This window comes from Leptidea sinapis, chromosome 5, assembly GCF_905404315.1.
Source record: "Leptidea sinapis chromosome 5, ilLepSina1.1, whole genome shotgun sequence".
In the NCBI taxonomy this organism is placed as follows: domain Eukaryota; kingdom Metazoa; phylum Arthropoda; class Insecta; order Lepidoptera; family Pieridae; genus Leptidea; species Leptidea sinapis.
In genome coordinates this window covers 10,808,450-10,824,775 of record NC_066269.1, presented here as the reverse complement: position 1 = coordinate 10,824,775, position 16,326 = coordinate 10,808,450, and the positions used below count along the sequence as shown (strand labels likewise).

Here is a 16,326-nt window from a genome sequence, read left to right as displayed (position 1 = left end):
ATTAGTGTCCATTAGTCTCCTGACAAACTGGACTGCGTTTAAATTTTAATGTTTTTATCGTTATTATACTGTATTTTAAAGGATATAAATTAAAAAATATAATGGTGATGTGTTCTGTATTAGATTGTGTTGTTATATACAGTCCAAATAAAGAAACATTTCATAAGTAAATACTGATTATTATCGTTGAACATATTCACTAAAATATTTGGAATTACATTTTAAATACGCAGTAAACACTATTTTCTAAAGATTATAATCATTTAAGAAAAAATGTGGTAGATAATTAAATATTATATACGTGAATATGTCACACGTGAATATACACACTTCACTAACTCACTAACACATCATATGTGTAAAACTAGCACACATGAACATTTTAAATTTAGTCTCGCCGTAATGAGGAGAGTGTTTTTCTGATACGCTAGTGTACTAAGTTTATGGTTCTATCACATTTCTACATTCATATTTTTCAATCAGCTAAGAAAATGCTCAAAAAAACCCTTATTTATTTACATTGTGTGTCGATTGATGCATTTACTGAAATCAATAACTCTTGTTTTTACGTATTAATTTACATTTACTTTGTTTGACTTACTTGTGTAAGTATATAATTTTACATATGTAAAGTAGTAAGTAACTGAAATGATTTACAAAAAGACGAAGCTGTACATGTTGGTTTAAAAGAGTGGCAATGAGTTTCTTGCCCCTTTTCCTCATTAAACCTCAACCATTTCCGCAGTGGTGGGAAATAAAAAAAGAAAAGAAAACTGTTGACATAAGTGTTCATTTCCTTAACCTACATGAGTAAATTCGTAAGACTGTCGTTGCGATGATGGATGAAAGTTGATTTTTCTGAGAGATAAACCTTTTAATTTAAAATAATTCTAATAGTTCTGAAGTGTTAAATTTTTAATGTAATACAAATTGTCATTATTGTGTACCATGGCGAAATAAATGAATATAGTATTGAACCACGTAAATTCTAGTACTTATGTACTGATAAATAAAGCAATTCGTGCGAAATTATTCCCTTACCATTCCAAAATATTCAAAAATGCACAATGTTAATATTCAAGTTTTTACTTCTGCCGACACTACCAGAGTGCAACGTGTATTTTTTGCATTGTATTAGACTGATCACTTTACATAAATTGTAATTAACAGTATATATATTACGCACCTAGGGAGAAAAATAGGTTATTCTCACCCTCGGAATATTGGCAGTGACAATAGCGGGTGGCAATGTCCTACTTATCTCGTGGAGCGTTTACAATTATTTTTCCCACCTGAATGAAAAGTTCGCTGTTAGTCCCTGGTACGAGGGACAAAAGTCGTCGAATCGGCCACTTTTGTCCCCCGTACCAGGGACTAAAAGACATCGAGGTGGGATTTTTTTTTAAACAATGAGTGAGGCACTTGGGAGGTGTTTCCAGGACGATACGACATGGGTACCTTCAATAAAACTCAGAAGTGAGGGATATCTCTTTAAAAATAACAAATTGTTAGATTTTTAATAATTAATATCTTGAATGAGTCGATTGACACTTTTTTTCATTTGACCTATCACCTGATTTGAGCTTAATTTTTCAGCTTTATATTGATGATGAAGCTGTGATGATGTGTTTACAGAATGGAACGACAACAAAGCAACGGCGCCGCCGCGGTGTCCAAAACACGCGTGCCGATTGCTGTAGATATACGAACATGCGACACGACTTGATGTAGCGGAACTGCTGGACCGAAAGTGATAGAGTTACCAGCCACTGTATTGGTACGTTAATCGAGTACTGGTAGCTTGGCATTTTCTGGTAAAACTTCGTCGACTTGACTTACCATTAGTTAAACGTCGACACACAACTTGCATTAAACAAAAACCCAACTCGTAATAAGAAATATATGATTTGGCAATTCAATTGTGTTAAATTTCTTTATATAAGGAGCGTTTACAAGGCACGATACGATCGCTACACGACTTTTTGCTGTACGATAGTAACATAGATCTTATTACTATTATAGTTACTAATTTCAAACTCTCGTAAACTTTCGGGCTTATATGTGGTGCGTTTGTCGCACTTACGGGGTGTAAAATGAAAATATGTAAATTAAAACGTATATACGTAATTCATTATCAAAACGGAGAGTAATGAAATCCCGCCCGCATAATGTAACTGCATAACTTATTATAAGCATTAGAAATAAACTATTGTCTTCCTTCGGCTTAATACTTGTGTAATAACTGAACTATAATATGAAATTAAGAGCATTTTAACGTGTACGTCGTTCCGAAAAAATCTTCTTAAGGTATGCTCGACCTTCTAAAATGTTATAACATGTTGGGTGCAGTACAGCCTGCATGGTTAAGAAAAAAGAAAATACTTTAGTATGTACATTTCTTTACAAAAATGTAGTTAAAACTATTTATTAATTTAGCTTCATATTGAAACACGATTAATCGTATCGTGTCGTGTAAAAGTCTAACTCGCTCACTAAAGAAAATGTCAAGCAGTGAAGCTCTTGATTGTATTTATGAAATTTTAATATGCATAACATTATTTTCTATTTTATAATGAAATTATAATTTTTTATTAGATTGACGGATTTGTTTTGTTTTTATAATTTTATTAATAAAAATTATAGTGTATTGTTTTATTAATTGATATCAGATATTAAAATCAAGTATTATTTATTTATTATGTATGTCTTAAACAGTTTAAAATTGACTTATTTATATTTATAGTTTTTTAGACAAATAGCTAATAGAATATTTATATGTTAAAAATAGTTTGGAAACTTATAGAAAATTTAGTTGTTTGTTATCACCTCCAGTTTAAAATATCAAATAAACCATACATCACTATTCCGCTCATGTTATTTATTACGCTAGTGATGTAAAATGTTTGTATAAAAAATTCAGCGCCCTCTAGCGATAAAGGGGTTCTTATTTTTGTATACAAATATTTAGGTATATATTTCACCGTGACACCAAAAAATACTGGTTGTGCCACCGTGGTGTCCGTAAATTAGACATCATACAGACGCCAGAATCATGATCCGAGCGAGCTGGTCGCTCCACCAAATTGGTTGCGAGTAACTATAGAGCTAAATACATTTTGTTGGTCGACTGGTTGCGCCACCGTGGTGTCCCGGTGAAATATACCCCTTAGACTGACGTTAGCAGCTCTGTGAGAGAAACAGATCTATAATCAAGTCGTGTTACAAAATGCGTGCCTACAATAGAAAGCTTATACGAGTAGGTAAGTTAATAATAAAATGTATATAAAATAGTTTAAATAGCGCCTTATTCGAGAAAAGTGCGTTAAACATGCGGTTGAAGTCTGCGTGAGTGAAACGTCAATGTCAAAATGTCAGTTATGTCTTTTTTCGAATAAGGCGAATGTTTGAAACGCATTTTTTCGGAATGCTACGTTATTTTTTAATCGGTGCAATCGTGGATTTTTACGATGTAAATTATCGGCATAGTGTGCTTTCATTTACAAAAATCGTGCATTTTACAATACTTATGTAGTTTTATGTTTTTGATTAAAAAAATAACGCAGCTTTCCCTGGGCTTTTTTAATTGCGCTATTTTATATAACTCCAATTTAAATTATATGATAAAGATAAATTATATATAAAATCCGTCCACCGTCCTGAATGGAAGTGCAAAATAGTAGATTTCTCTTTATAATTTCTGCATTTAAATCCTGGTTGTAATCCGTGAATAGATTTTAACTGGGTGCAAATCGAGCTCGAATAAAATACTCGTTAAATATAAAATATTTATAAAATTGTAGATTCAAAATGGCGCGCTTAAAAAGCCCACGTGATTCGCGCTCGACTCTGTGCCATCGACAATACAGATTATAAATTAGAATACAACAAATTGTTAGATCAAACAGATTTAAATTGTATTTATTTATAATGGCTTAATACTAAAACTATCTAGAATAGGAACTTGCCAGTTAAGAAAAATGCAATTACGAACACACAAAAAGCAAATTGTTCACCGTTCACGGTAAAAGAACACCATCGACTAAGAAATTGAAGCAGTGTGGTCAATCAGATTAGTAGCAATTAAAGTCAATTACAAGAAACCCGCCGTCGTAATTATATTTCATTAAGTAATCAACGTTCGAGTGTTCATTTTTACTGTCACTGTCATTGTCAGTGTGACAGGTGATCTTATATTAGTATTATTACTTACTACACGGCGACATTATCTTTGGACCTCACTGTAACGTGAAGGCCCCTCCCGTTTCACCACCTCGCGCTCGTCCTGTTAGGTCTGTACGGTCTGCAGTTTCATTACTGTAACGTACATGTCGTGATATTTTTGCTTTGTTTTTGAAGTTTTCATTGTTACGTTTTGACTTTTCTTGTCAAAAGTTCTGTAGTTTCTGTTGTTCTGTGTCGCTTTAATAGTTCTACCAGGAAAATAAAATCTTTTTTTAGCAAACCTAGATTCTGTCATTGATTTTCCATCATTATAATAATAATAATAATCCGCACCACAACACAACACCTTTACATCATCTATAATACTGACAAAATAAATCTATTTTTTATTTTTTCGTTATAATATTATCCTAGTGATGTTTGTTTTGCACACCGTAACAAAGCTACGATGTGACGTCATCGACTTCGTCCAGAGATAATGTAACCGGGTACTACAGTATGACCTTAAGTATCTTAAAATAATAATATAATCTGTAAAGTGAACTAAAGGTATAGTCGAGCGCGGATCGTCCCATTCAAGTCACTAATGTTATATAGTTACTAAATCATAATATAGTTTAAAATATCGAGTGCATTAATTGCTGATAGGCGTCCGTGAGCTTTCATATTGTTATGTGATTAGAAAAATAATTCTTTATCTGTGGACAAAATCGTTTAATATTTTCGTCAGATTATTTGGCTGTTAGTGCAAAAGTTGCCTGAATTTATTTATATCGCCTTATATTCTGAATTGTGTTTTTTTGTAAGTTAAACGAGACATCACTTTTAAATATTGATAACTTGGGGGACTTCCTGTTAAGTCGGCCATTTTGGTATTGGTTCTATGACGTCATAATTGGACGTAATTCCAGAAAAACTTTCCAAACCACAATCATGTCGAAGTTGAGTTAAGAACACAAAACTGGTCACATATTTCATATTAACGGACTGGCAAACATAAATGACAGCCCTACTGTCACTCTTTAAATGCCATCATGACTTAGTAGCCCAACCCACATGTATGGAATACACTCATATTGATTAAACTTTAAACACGAATTCCTTAAAATGTGATGTTTGTGGCTTGGAACGTTTAACAGAAACTACATCCAATTGTACTATGGACTTTTAATATTAAAATGTATTAATTTGATTGAAAGTTGAAAGTATTGTATAATCCTTAGATCAAGTATATGTCTAGATATACTGTGCCAGCTGTGATTTTGAGCAATACACACAAAAAGTGACATACAAATCGCGGGTGTAAGCCGTAGCTTGTCACGCACATTAAAGTTGTAAACCTGACCTGTTTTCATCAGTTGTCTAGGAGCAAGAGGCTTTATCTTGATGTACAAATTATCTAAGAATGACACAACCGTGGAGAGAAATTTTGAACGGAAGCATCAGGCCATAGGCATAATTCTAGATTATTTTTATTGCCAAGGTACATAGTTGGCTAGTACATAGAAGTAAATAGATTCAAATAGAAGAAATATGTTAGATAAACGCGATGTCGTTAAATGCGGGTAGGACACTTTTGCACCAACGGCCACACTCAAAACGTGAAAAAAACTTTAAGAATAGATAATTTTAATCGGAACAAACATAAAATTCTAGCTAATATAAATAATAAATATTGTTTTGTAACCGATTTTATTTCTATTCTTATTAGAGATGAAGCCATATTGTGTCCACGTGTTAGTCAACCGAGAGTTAGCTAAGAGTGCTGCGTTGTGAGATTGTTTTAGTTTATTTTCTTCTTTTTATATAATTTTATTGATTGTTAAATCGTTTTTTTTTTGTTTTCCGGTATCCTAGTTGCCAATACTTACACTGTTTTTTATCACGTGATGTTGTCAATTTACAACTAATTCGTAAATTTAATAAAATAAAATGAGAGTACTTATATTATAAACGCGAGGTTTATGATTTTAAAAACCCTGACCAATTTATATTATATTTTAGGGCCTCAGCATCTCTCCTCATACTCCTCTAACATCAGGCAAACAAACAAACGAAAATTACGATGCTACAGACCGATAGATAGACACATTGAACGTATATAAGTAAAACTTACATCAGGGATTAAAAATTTTGACAATATGAAAAAGGGTGGCGAACCATCGTACCAGATATTACAAAAGGTATTATAAATTTTAAAAAACTTTTGTAAAAGTAGCCCCTTTTTTCAGGACGATCATTTTGCTTTTATATAAAATTTCAACTGTCTAACAATTATTGTGGCTTTTGAGATATAGCTGCTAGGCGGCAATAAAGTAAAATACCGCTCCCACAAAACAATGTGGGTAGATGGAAATAAAAAATATATTCAGGGTATTATTAGCTTTACAGTAAGTAAAGTAACAAATGAATATATTAAATAATGTGTACTAAGAACATATATGATACCCAAATTATTGCATGACCTCCAATAATAAGAATATATTTTAAAACATTTATTACTAATAAGATTACAAGACATGAATATCATGTGATATTTTGCCAAAACCCATATTGGGTTCAGGTTTTTTTTATTGTTATTGTATTCGTTATAATAATGAGAATTATTTGAAATCATGCGAACTTAGTTAATAACGTTTTCATTTATGAGAAAAAGCCGTAATAAGCACAACGCCATCTTGAAATTATTAAGTGATTAAATGGACAGAATATTTGCTGAGTCATGGAATAGGATACCGGAAATATTTTTGTTTATACCATATTTACCATGGTCAATTCACAAAAGCGACACAGCAAGCAGACCGATACAATGTGTTTTTTTAACTACCCTCAAACAGTCTAATACGTTAAATTAGTATTTTAAAAGTAGGTTATTTTTATTTTGTTGCGATTTATTTACCACTTAAACCAAATATTGATTACTTAGAAGTATTATATTATTACGTAATTAGTATTATGGTAAATAATATCTGAATAAATACTCAACTCTTTACTGAACTGGTTCTTAAAGTAATAAAGGTTGTCAGATCAGTACTAATTTTTCACCTAATGTGTATACATGAATGCATTATAATGCCATAGGAACATATGAGTCGCTGTTGTGAGTTGAATAGATTATTAGCCAAAGATATTCTTGTTGAGATTTATGTATGTATATTTAATAATAAATAATTTATTACTAAATAATTATTTAAATCGTTTTGCGGGAGAATCTCCCTAACTATTGTCTATAGCCACGTAACAGATTTGTATTATAGAAATATATATTTAAAAGAATAAATTATTATTGAAATCAGTAATGTTTTATTTACTTTACTATTATAGTTGTTATCATCGACTCGACATCATGAATACGTCATTTAATACGTTAATTTTTTATTACTAGAGGCGAACATGTACGTAAACAGTGATGAATTTAGAGGAAGCACGTGAGGTTTATAAGGATAGAAGCAAGTGGCGTTCTGTTGTCTCTGCCTACCCCGACGGGAAACACGCGTTAGAGTGTGTAAAGTTTCTCCAAGTTTAATATTACGTCTCCCTGTCATGTACCTAATTCTGTAATGACAAAGGTAAGAAAAAAGACAATTTTAAACTTAGAGTTACTTTACATCACGTTTATTAATAAACACAGAGTATAATTTTTGTGGGTACCATCTACCATCGCTGAAGGTCCAGCTAATAATCTTGTAAATCCTTATTTTGAATGTCTATCCTTCGGATATTAAAAAAAAACTATTTTAATAGGTACATGACCATTCATTGCTTGGCCTATGGGTGCTGTTTAACATGTTTATTTTCGCGGAAGACTGCCGTGAGTTTTTCACTAAATACAATGAGTATATCCCGGTAAGAATGTTTTTACCAATAAATTTCAACACGGCAACAATATGACTTTTCAAATCTACCAAAATATTTTTATATAGTCTTTTTAATAAGTCCAGAGTTTAACAAGAGTTAAAAAATTGTAATATTTGTAAGTAACATATTTTCACCTAAAATATTTCGATGCGGTAGCAAACATCGTGGTTGATTTCTATGATGGCAGCCATTCAACTTGGGCAAAATAGCCGAGAATCGGACTTTTAGTCGCATGATGCTGTTGCGTTGCAATTAGTGGAAGCTAATGCAACTAAAGATGCAACCGACCATGTGGTGCGCTTATTTATAATCGGGCACCTCACTCTATTGAACACGGCGGTCAACGTATCGTTGGAAAACGAATCACTTACTCACTGAGATCCTGTTGCATAACGGGAGAGAAGAAGGGTTGTTACTACAGCCTCACTACGACTCACAGTATGAATATAATTAATCAGAATAAAGGGCAAGTACCTCTATTCAATCATTCAAAACAGCCCAACAAAATTATTTTATAAATCTACGAGGAAAACCTACGAGCACATCTGAGCTAACACATTAGATTACACTTGTGATAACCACAAATCTTGGAACGCCTTGTGGAATCGTGATTATACACGTACACACCAGGTATCTGTAGGAGTGTTTGGAGTGTGGTGGTGTGGAGCTAAATCATGTCATAAACTGGTATTTAAACCAGATAACATTTGTCTCTTACACTACATCATTTGGACAAATATATGAATAGGTCATGATGATGATAAACAACCGAGTGCACGATATTATGGTGCGGTGCGGTGACAGGCGAATGGAAAGAGCACGCAGGCGGGCGTACGTCTGCGGGCGGGGGAGTTAATAATTTCAAACGCCTGCAGTTGCCATTGTTGCATTTTCAATACCTATCAACAAATCGCAGGGAGGAAGTAGGCATACGTGGCTTGCTCACGCGTTTCAAATCGCAAAATCTGCATGTTTATGCTGACCGAAATAATTCGTTTAACATAGTTTATAGGAGTATATTGCAGCAGCTACCTTACAAACTATAGTATTTATTATACCTATTAATGAGATCATCATAAAAAATATTAAGTTCCAATTTACATACATTACACAATATAGTTGTTCGAACACTAATAACTGGATAACTGCTGGACGGGTTATCATGATTTTAAATTTGTTGAATTTATCTCCATCCCGAATAGCAAAATAATTTAAAAACATCGAAATAATGAAATTCTGTTACCAATAACGCCACATTTTTTGTGAGTGTCCTAGGCTATATTATACTAACCCGAAAAATTAAAAGACTTTTTAGTCATAGCTTTAAAAAGTAAGTCGGAAAAAAACGGCCTACCACTAAAAATAATTTAAGGCAAAACAATGTTTGCTGGGTCAGCTAGGTAGTTGTAATATAATAAAATAATAATACCATATTCCTAGGTATAAACAACACATAGTGGCAAAGCCGCTGTGTTTCATTTGGTCTGAGGGCTATCTGGAGGCTAGCCCTCCCCCCAGTGTTAAATGACAGCTTGGATCAAAAAAAAGAGTATGTACTCCAGCACGGTACCAGACTTAGTAGACCTGGAGAACCCATCCCAGGGTGTCCCCAATAAGGACCTTGTACCTTGTAGTGGATGCCCAGGCTGCCTCACATACTCTGGAGGGGGCAAACCTGTACTTATTGGGGACATACAAGCAAGAAGCTCAAATCACTCTCCTCCACATTTGCTCTTTACTTAAGCAACTTAAGTGGGCTTTGAACAAATTTAAATGCCATCCAATTCCACCGGGAGAGACTGAATCCAGCCCTGCTCTTTTATACATACACAGATATCCTCTTTAGCTGATACATCTTTCCTCTCCTACCCGGCGCATATAATCAATAATAATAATATTATAAGACATATTCCATCTTTAACTTTTACAGGATTAAAATAAATATCTTATGTAGAACACTTACCTAAACATTCCTAATGATGACTGAAAAATAACTCTGTATATCCACATTCAAAACATATAATCAATTACTAATAAATACAGTTAAATATATCACAAACTACAGTACACTTTCAATTTGTTTGTAAAGATGGAGACACATTCTTGCCAAGCACATTCTCCCGATATTTCAATTTCTCTACATTTGTTGGATCCTTTAGAGATTCATCCTCTAATCTCTCCAACCTCTGGTCTTGTATGGGTTCTGAAACAGATGAATAAAAAAAATGATTTAATTTGCTGGAACTTAGAACCCCATAAACATAAAGCATGAGATAGCTGACCACTTATGGTCAGTTAATCAGAAGTGAATATTAGGTGCAAGAGATACTAAAAATCTTACTGAGAGGATGAAGCATATTCCTGGAAGTGACAAGCAAATAATAACACTGTCCATGAACATGATCACAACATACAAAAACTATTAGGATTGCGAAGGACAAAAAAAGTTTTTGTGTCTTTGTCAGACAAATTTTATATTTTAACAAATTCAAGTGTCAAATGATTATTGAGTGTCCGAAAAATGGTGATATGTAAGGCTGTAAAATCCATACTAAACGGAATTCATAAAAGTAAACTTTCATAATAATGTAAATACAATTTTTAGTTTAAATATATCACATTTTGTAAAAAAAAATTTAGAATAATAGCAGTAGCATATTAATATAGTAATAGTTTCACATCTTTCAAAAGTGAATATTGATTATTATTACCTTAACTAGAATAAATTATTCAATCAAATCAGTAATAAGTTCAAATTATCATTATACAGAAACAACACTTGTCTACCTTTTGTTCTTCTGCTTATAATTTTTCTGGATTATAAGATTGTATGCATAGCACATCCAGTTGATACTTCATCCTAGAATCTAACATTGTCCTTCAAATAAGCAGTCAAGAAAAAATATAAATGGCATTTCAATTAATAAAGTATCTGTGTGTGTATTCTTTAAAATAAAATAAAAATAGTAGTTTTGTCTGGATATACCCAAGCTGGTGGTGGCATAATATTGAATTAGATCATAATAACTTTGCATCACCTGTTTGAAGAAACAGTGATGAGTGTAAAAGAACTCTTAGAAAATAGCATTTTGGCTCAATAACCATATTATGTTACTACGAAAATAGCTGAAATATAGCATTTAGCAACATATTATAAATTAGATGGATTTTTAATGGTTAATTTTAAGTACTTACTTGAATAAGGTGTATATCTATCGCTTAATAAGCCTTCCAAATTATAACCTATTATTCCAACCACCGCTGCTATAGGAAATGTAATGTATGGCGCATTTGATCGCAAAAATTGCATTAGTATCGGCCACATTTATGAATTTGTCTCTTTTTCTATCGGGGATTAAAATAACTCTCATTCAGTTGATGTCTTTTGCGATCATTCTCTTTTCTAGAAAAGCTATAAGAAAAAAATATATCAGCTGTTATCATTTTTTTTTTTATTCTTTTTCCTTTAAATGGGAAAGGCAGAGGACCATGCAGCCAACGTCAAAGAGTATGTTTTTTCATATCAAAAAATAAATTAGAAAAAATAAAATAAAGCTCTGAGCTTTATTTTTTCTAATATATTTACAATTGTAGTAGAAAACAGGGAGAGAATTAGAATGGGGAATTTCAAGAGGTAGGTATAAAATTTTATAAAGATGAATGCATTAGAGGACTACTGAATAATATAAACCTCCTATATATAGTACTTAGTCCTAAAGAATAATGATTGTTCAAGAAATTTTTTTAAATAAATAAACATTTTAATTAACTGTTGCATCTCAATATATTCTTGATATTGTGATGTTTTGTGGTAAAGACTACTATAACATAAATGATAAATGAATCGGACATTTATCGAGAGAAACACATTTTATTTAATGATTATTGTTTTTAAAATTTGCAACTAGGAAATTTAATAAATTACATAATTTTGAAAAAATAAAGTAAATTAAGTATGTTTTTATTCAGTCGGTAATTACTTATCTCTATGGTGAAACTATATTATATTATAATAGGGATGTTATCTATTAGGTACTTTATGGGCGAAACTGAATGGCACTTATTGTGAAAGCTAATTATCTCCGTTAAGCGACTAATTAACAATATTTTTACAGCTCAAGAAACTTACAATAGTTATAGACTCCACATATTTTATAAAAGAGTTATTATAATACACATATTAGTTGTTGATCGATGATTGTTCACACGCGCTATCAAAAGAAGCGCCGCCAAGCCACTCTAAGCGGTCATTCACATCTACAACAGTGCGAGCAACCGCTCGTTGTCTCCATACACTAGCTATAGCCCAACAACAAAACTATCGGAACTACACTCTCTTCTAGCTGCTCGCAAACTCCTTTCTAGAGTCACTTCTCGTTCATCGCTGGTGGCGGGACAAGACTTCCAATTGACTACTCCCTTTCTTTTATTGTAACTTTTATAAATTTCCGATATCTATTCATTATTATTTTAAATCAAAATACAATAATACACGATACACCAACGTCTAATACCACCTGGCTCACAGTTTACCGAGACAACTGAAAAATGCACGTCTTGTCACTCACTAGACTATGAACACCAAAAACGGTATAAAATTAATATAATCAATTGAAGAGTGGAATCTCGGGTGAAAGCAAGTTTCATGTTTTTCTGTAACAGTACTAACATATGTAGGTATGTCAAAACTCTATTGGACTTTTTAGGTATAAATTCTAAATGCTGGCAATAAGGTTAACGTCAAATTCCAAAAGTCAAAGTCCGTCCAAGTAAAATGTCATTATTGCTGAGCGTTGGAAAAAAAACAACGCGCTTCGCTTCTCTTTTGGGATTTATGGTTTTGTAACAAGGCTCGCTTTTGTGTTTCGCCGTGAAAATATTTTCAAATATAAGTTGTAATCATGTCAACAATGCGTTAATCGCGTAAATATCACAATTACCTTGTGATTATATTGCATTTTATGTAAGTAAAGTGCATTTATGGATCAATATTCGGAAACAATGATGTCTCTATAGCGTCGCTTAATGGAGACAAAATCGGGAGCGGGTGTTACAGACCATTGGATGAATAATATTATGGAGCCGGCGTCCAACGACAGGCAAGTTCAGAACGATATTTCTTCAATAAAACGTGAAAAAATGGCTGAAGCATACAACGGACAAGAGAATGTTACTTACGAATTGAAACAACAAACCAGATATAGATGTGATGTCTGTGATCTAACTTTTGAGGGCCTTGAATATCTCATACTTCATAAAAAGTTCCATGGCAATGATAAAGATACTCCACAAATGGAACCAGAGCCCCAGGCTGTCAAAGAAGGTCCCAAGAAGCGTAGAAAGTTTAAATGTGACCAGTGTGATGTTAAAGTTAATTCTCAGTACCATCTTGATATACATAAGAGTAAACATGAAGGTAATGCAGCTAAGAAGTTCTTATGTTTAATTTGTGACAGAAGTTTTGTTGCAGCTCAGTTCCTAAAAAGCCACATGCAGTCCCATTCATCAACAAGTACAATAAACTGTGAGATATGCGGTAAAAGTTTCACTGGTCAAGCCTATTTGAAATTGCACATGCAATTACATAATGATGTAAGGAAATTCAAGTGTTCAAAATGTGATGAGATGTTCCCGACAAAAAACTGCTTAAAAATTCATATGAAGAAGCATTCAAAAGTAAAAAATTTTAAATGTGACTGTTGCCAGAAGTTGTTTGTGTCAAAGATCACAATGGAGAAGCATCGTCAGAGCCATGAAGGCCAGCCAATGGATTGTCATGTGAAATGTGTGCAATGTGACCGAACTATGCACTCATCACTGCTCCGAACACACATTGCAAGAGCACATCCATCGACTATAGATGATGATGTGAAAAGACCTCACAAATGTTTAACATGTGGAAAGCGTTTTATTGTTAAAATAAACCTTAATCTTCACATTAGAGTCTGTCATCCAGATCTTGCAGAGCCGGAGGATGATGATGAAGATGTGATGACAGATAACTCTTAGCTTATCTTTATGCACCCCTGTAGATTACAACAACTAAAAATTCAATTACGCAACTAATTTTTTTTTTCTAAGAATCATGAATAGGCCATCACTTATTGCCTGCAATTATTTTTGTTTCCTATTCCTAATCTTTTTGTGCAACAATGTGATATATATGGTAAAAACATTGGGTGTTGTTTCAATAAAAACTATTAATATAGTGATATTAACTTGTATTCTTTTGTTATAAGTTTATGTGTAACTTTTATTTTAAGGTTTTCTGCTACTATAATCAGATTTTTTTGTAATAAATGCTTAATAAACAAAGCCTGTCTATTTTTTAATTTCTGACTTAGATATTGTATGTTTCAAAATTCTTAGCTAACATAAGAGTATCCATTATGCATAGATATGGATATCTATATATATAAAAATGAATTGCTGTTCATTAGTCTCGCTAAAACTCGAGAACAGCTGGACCGATTTGGCTAATTATGGTCTTGAATTATTTGTGGAAGTTCAGGGAAGGTTTAAAAGGTGAATAAATAAAATTTTGCCCTGTACTGCCCCGGGGCGTAAAAAGAATAGGGTAGTCCCAGGTCCAAGGGTGTCGTAAGAGGCGACTACGGGCTTTTTGAAAGTGGGAGAGTCACGCTTCCGTGTTATGACGTCAGCACAATCGGGCCAGACTCGTCCGGGCTACTTACCACACTCGCACAGATTACCGGCGTGAAGTAGCGGCCTAGTGCCACTATGTTTCGCATAGGTTAGTGTCGAGGACCGGAGGCCATCCCTTCCCCCCTCCCCCACCCCATCACCCCTCAACAAAAATATGAGAGCGGTCCTTAAAAAGATATTACCCCAGGAGGGTACCGGTTCTACCAGAGTCGGAGAATCCCTCCCCGAGCATTCTCGCTCGGGCTGCCCCTCGTATTCTGCGGAGGGCACAGTACCGCGCATACCTAAGGACAAACAGGGCAGCAACACCACGGCACCCCGCTCCACGCTTAATGTGGACTTCTGTAATATCAGGGGAATTCACTCCAATTTAAACGCCGTCCACCACCACCTTGAGACGGCGCAGCCGACCTTGTGCTTCCTTACGGAGACGCAGATATCTCGACCTAGCGATACGTCATATTTAACGTACCTCGGGTACAAAATTGAGCATAATTTCATGCCTCATGCCGGGGTATGTGTGTACGTTAGGGAGGATATCTGCTGTCGCCGTCTCGGCAATTTTGAGGGTAGGGACCTGTCTACTCTCTGGCTCCGCGTAGATTTAAAGGACCGCGTCCGCATTTATGCGTGTGTCTACAGGTCCCATAGTGGTAACGCAGAAACGGATCACCTCATGGGCTGCGTTCAAGCGGCATTTGATGACGTGCTTGCTCAGATCCCCTCCGCTGAAATCGTAGTCTTGGGTGATTTCAACGGGCACAATGCCGAATGGCTTGGATCACGTAAAACAGACTACGGAGGGCGATCTGTGCATAATTTTGCATTGGCGTATGGTCTGTCCCAATTTGTTGAGTCGCCAACGCGGCTCCCGGATGTGGATAGCCACATGCCGTCCTTATTAGATCTTCTGCTGACTACACATCCCGATGGTTACCAGATCTCTGTCGACGCCCCTCTCGGAACGTCCAACCATTGCCTGGTCAGGAGTGTAGTGCCCATCCGACGCCAACGTCGCAGACCACCGTCAGCAGATTGGGATAGGATGCGTTCCTTTTTTGCATCCTACCCTTGGGGCAGGGTTTGTTTTCCTTCGGATGATCCTAGTGCCTGCGCCGTTGCAGAAGACGATGTGATACTGCAGGGCATGGATATTTTTATACCAAGCTCTGTAGTACCGATCGGTGGCAGATCACAGCCCTGGTTCGATGCGTCAGTTAAAGCAGCATCTGACTGCAAAAAACAGGCGTATCGAACTGGGGTTGCGGCGCTTGGCTCAAAGGATCTTAACTGCAAAGTTCTGAAGAGGAAATATAACCGTGCCTCCAGATTTTTTAAGCGGCAAATCGCCCGTGCGAAATCGAAGCACGTCGTCAAAATTGGCGAGCAGCTTTCTAGTTACCCGACCGGATCACGCAAGTTCTGGTCGTTGTCGAAAGCTGCTCTTGGTAACTTCAACCAGCCGTCCATGCCGCCGTTGCACATGAGGAATGACACCCTGGCCCATACGGCAAAACAGATAGCCGATCTTCTGTGCACTCTTTTTGCCTCCAACTCGACTCTTGACGACAACGTAAAAAACACCGCCGACCATCTCGCGGTGTCAGAGCTCCATGCCTG

At 34.9% G+C, this 16,326-nt stretch overlaps 3 protein-coding genes across 10 annotated transcripts in view; 2 read left to right on the top strand and 1 right to left on the bottom strand.

The window, feature by feature from the left end:
- Positions 1-7,477, top strand: part of LOC126964456 (ubiquitin carboxyl-terminal hydrolase 2-like) — a 43,956-nt gene extending 36,479 nt beyond the window's left edge. For 6 of the 7 annotated variants that reach the window (XM_050807561.1, XM_050807566.1, XM_050807564.1 and 3 more), the window contains one exon: positions 1,636-7,477. The gene's annotated coding sequence lies outside the window, so the exon portion shown is untranslated. Of the gene's footprint in view, positions 1-1,596 lie in introns of all 7 variants that reach the window. The other variant, XM_050807565.1, reaches the window with a different exon arrangement.
- A 2,566-nt stretch (positions 7,478-10,043) lies between these two features.
- LOC126964627 (small integral membrane protein 12) lies at positions 10,044-11,488 on the bottom strand. Of its 2 annotated transcripts, none has more exons than XM_050807815.1 (2): positions 11,236-11,488; positions 10,044-10,243 (listed from the first exon to the last, which is right to left on the bottom strand). In XM_050807815.1, the coding sequence occupies exons 1-2, from the start codon at positions 11,363-11,365 to the stop codon at positions 10,113-10,115; spliced, it is 261 nt and encodes an 86-aa protein (XP_050663772.1). In that variant the 5' UTR covers positions 11,366-11,488; the 3' UTR covers positions 10,044-10,112. The 2 variants fall into 2 exon arrangements, 1 of the variants encoding a protein (XP_050663772.1); XR_007729411.1 differs by lacking the exon at positions 10,044-10,243 and adding an exon at positions 10,828-10,907 and having other exon boundaries at positions 11,236-11,385.
- Positions 11,489-12,848: 1,360 nt separating this feature from the next.
- On the top strand, positions 12,849-14,355 carry LOC126964743 (zinc finger protein 726-like). Its single transcript, XM_050808017.1, has one exon. The coding sequence runs from the start codon at positions 13,066-13,068 to the stop codon at positions 14,047-14,049; it is 984 nt and encodes a 327-aa protein (XP_050663974.1). The 5' UTR covers positions 12,849-13,065; the 3' UTR covers positions 14,050-14,355.
- Positions 14,356-16,326: the final 1,971 nt, after the last annotated feature.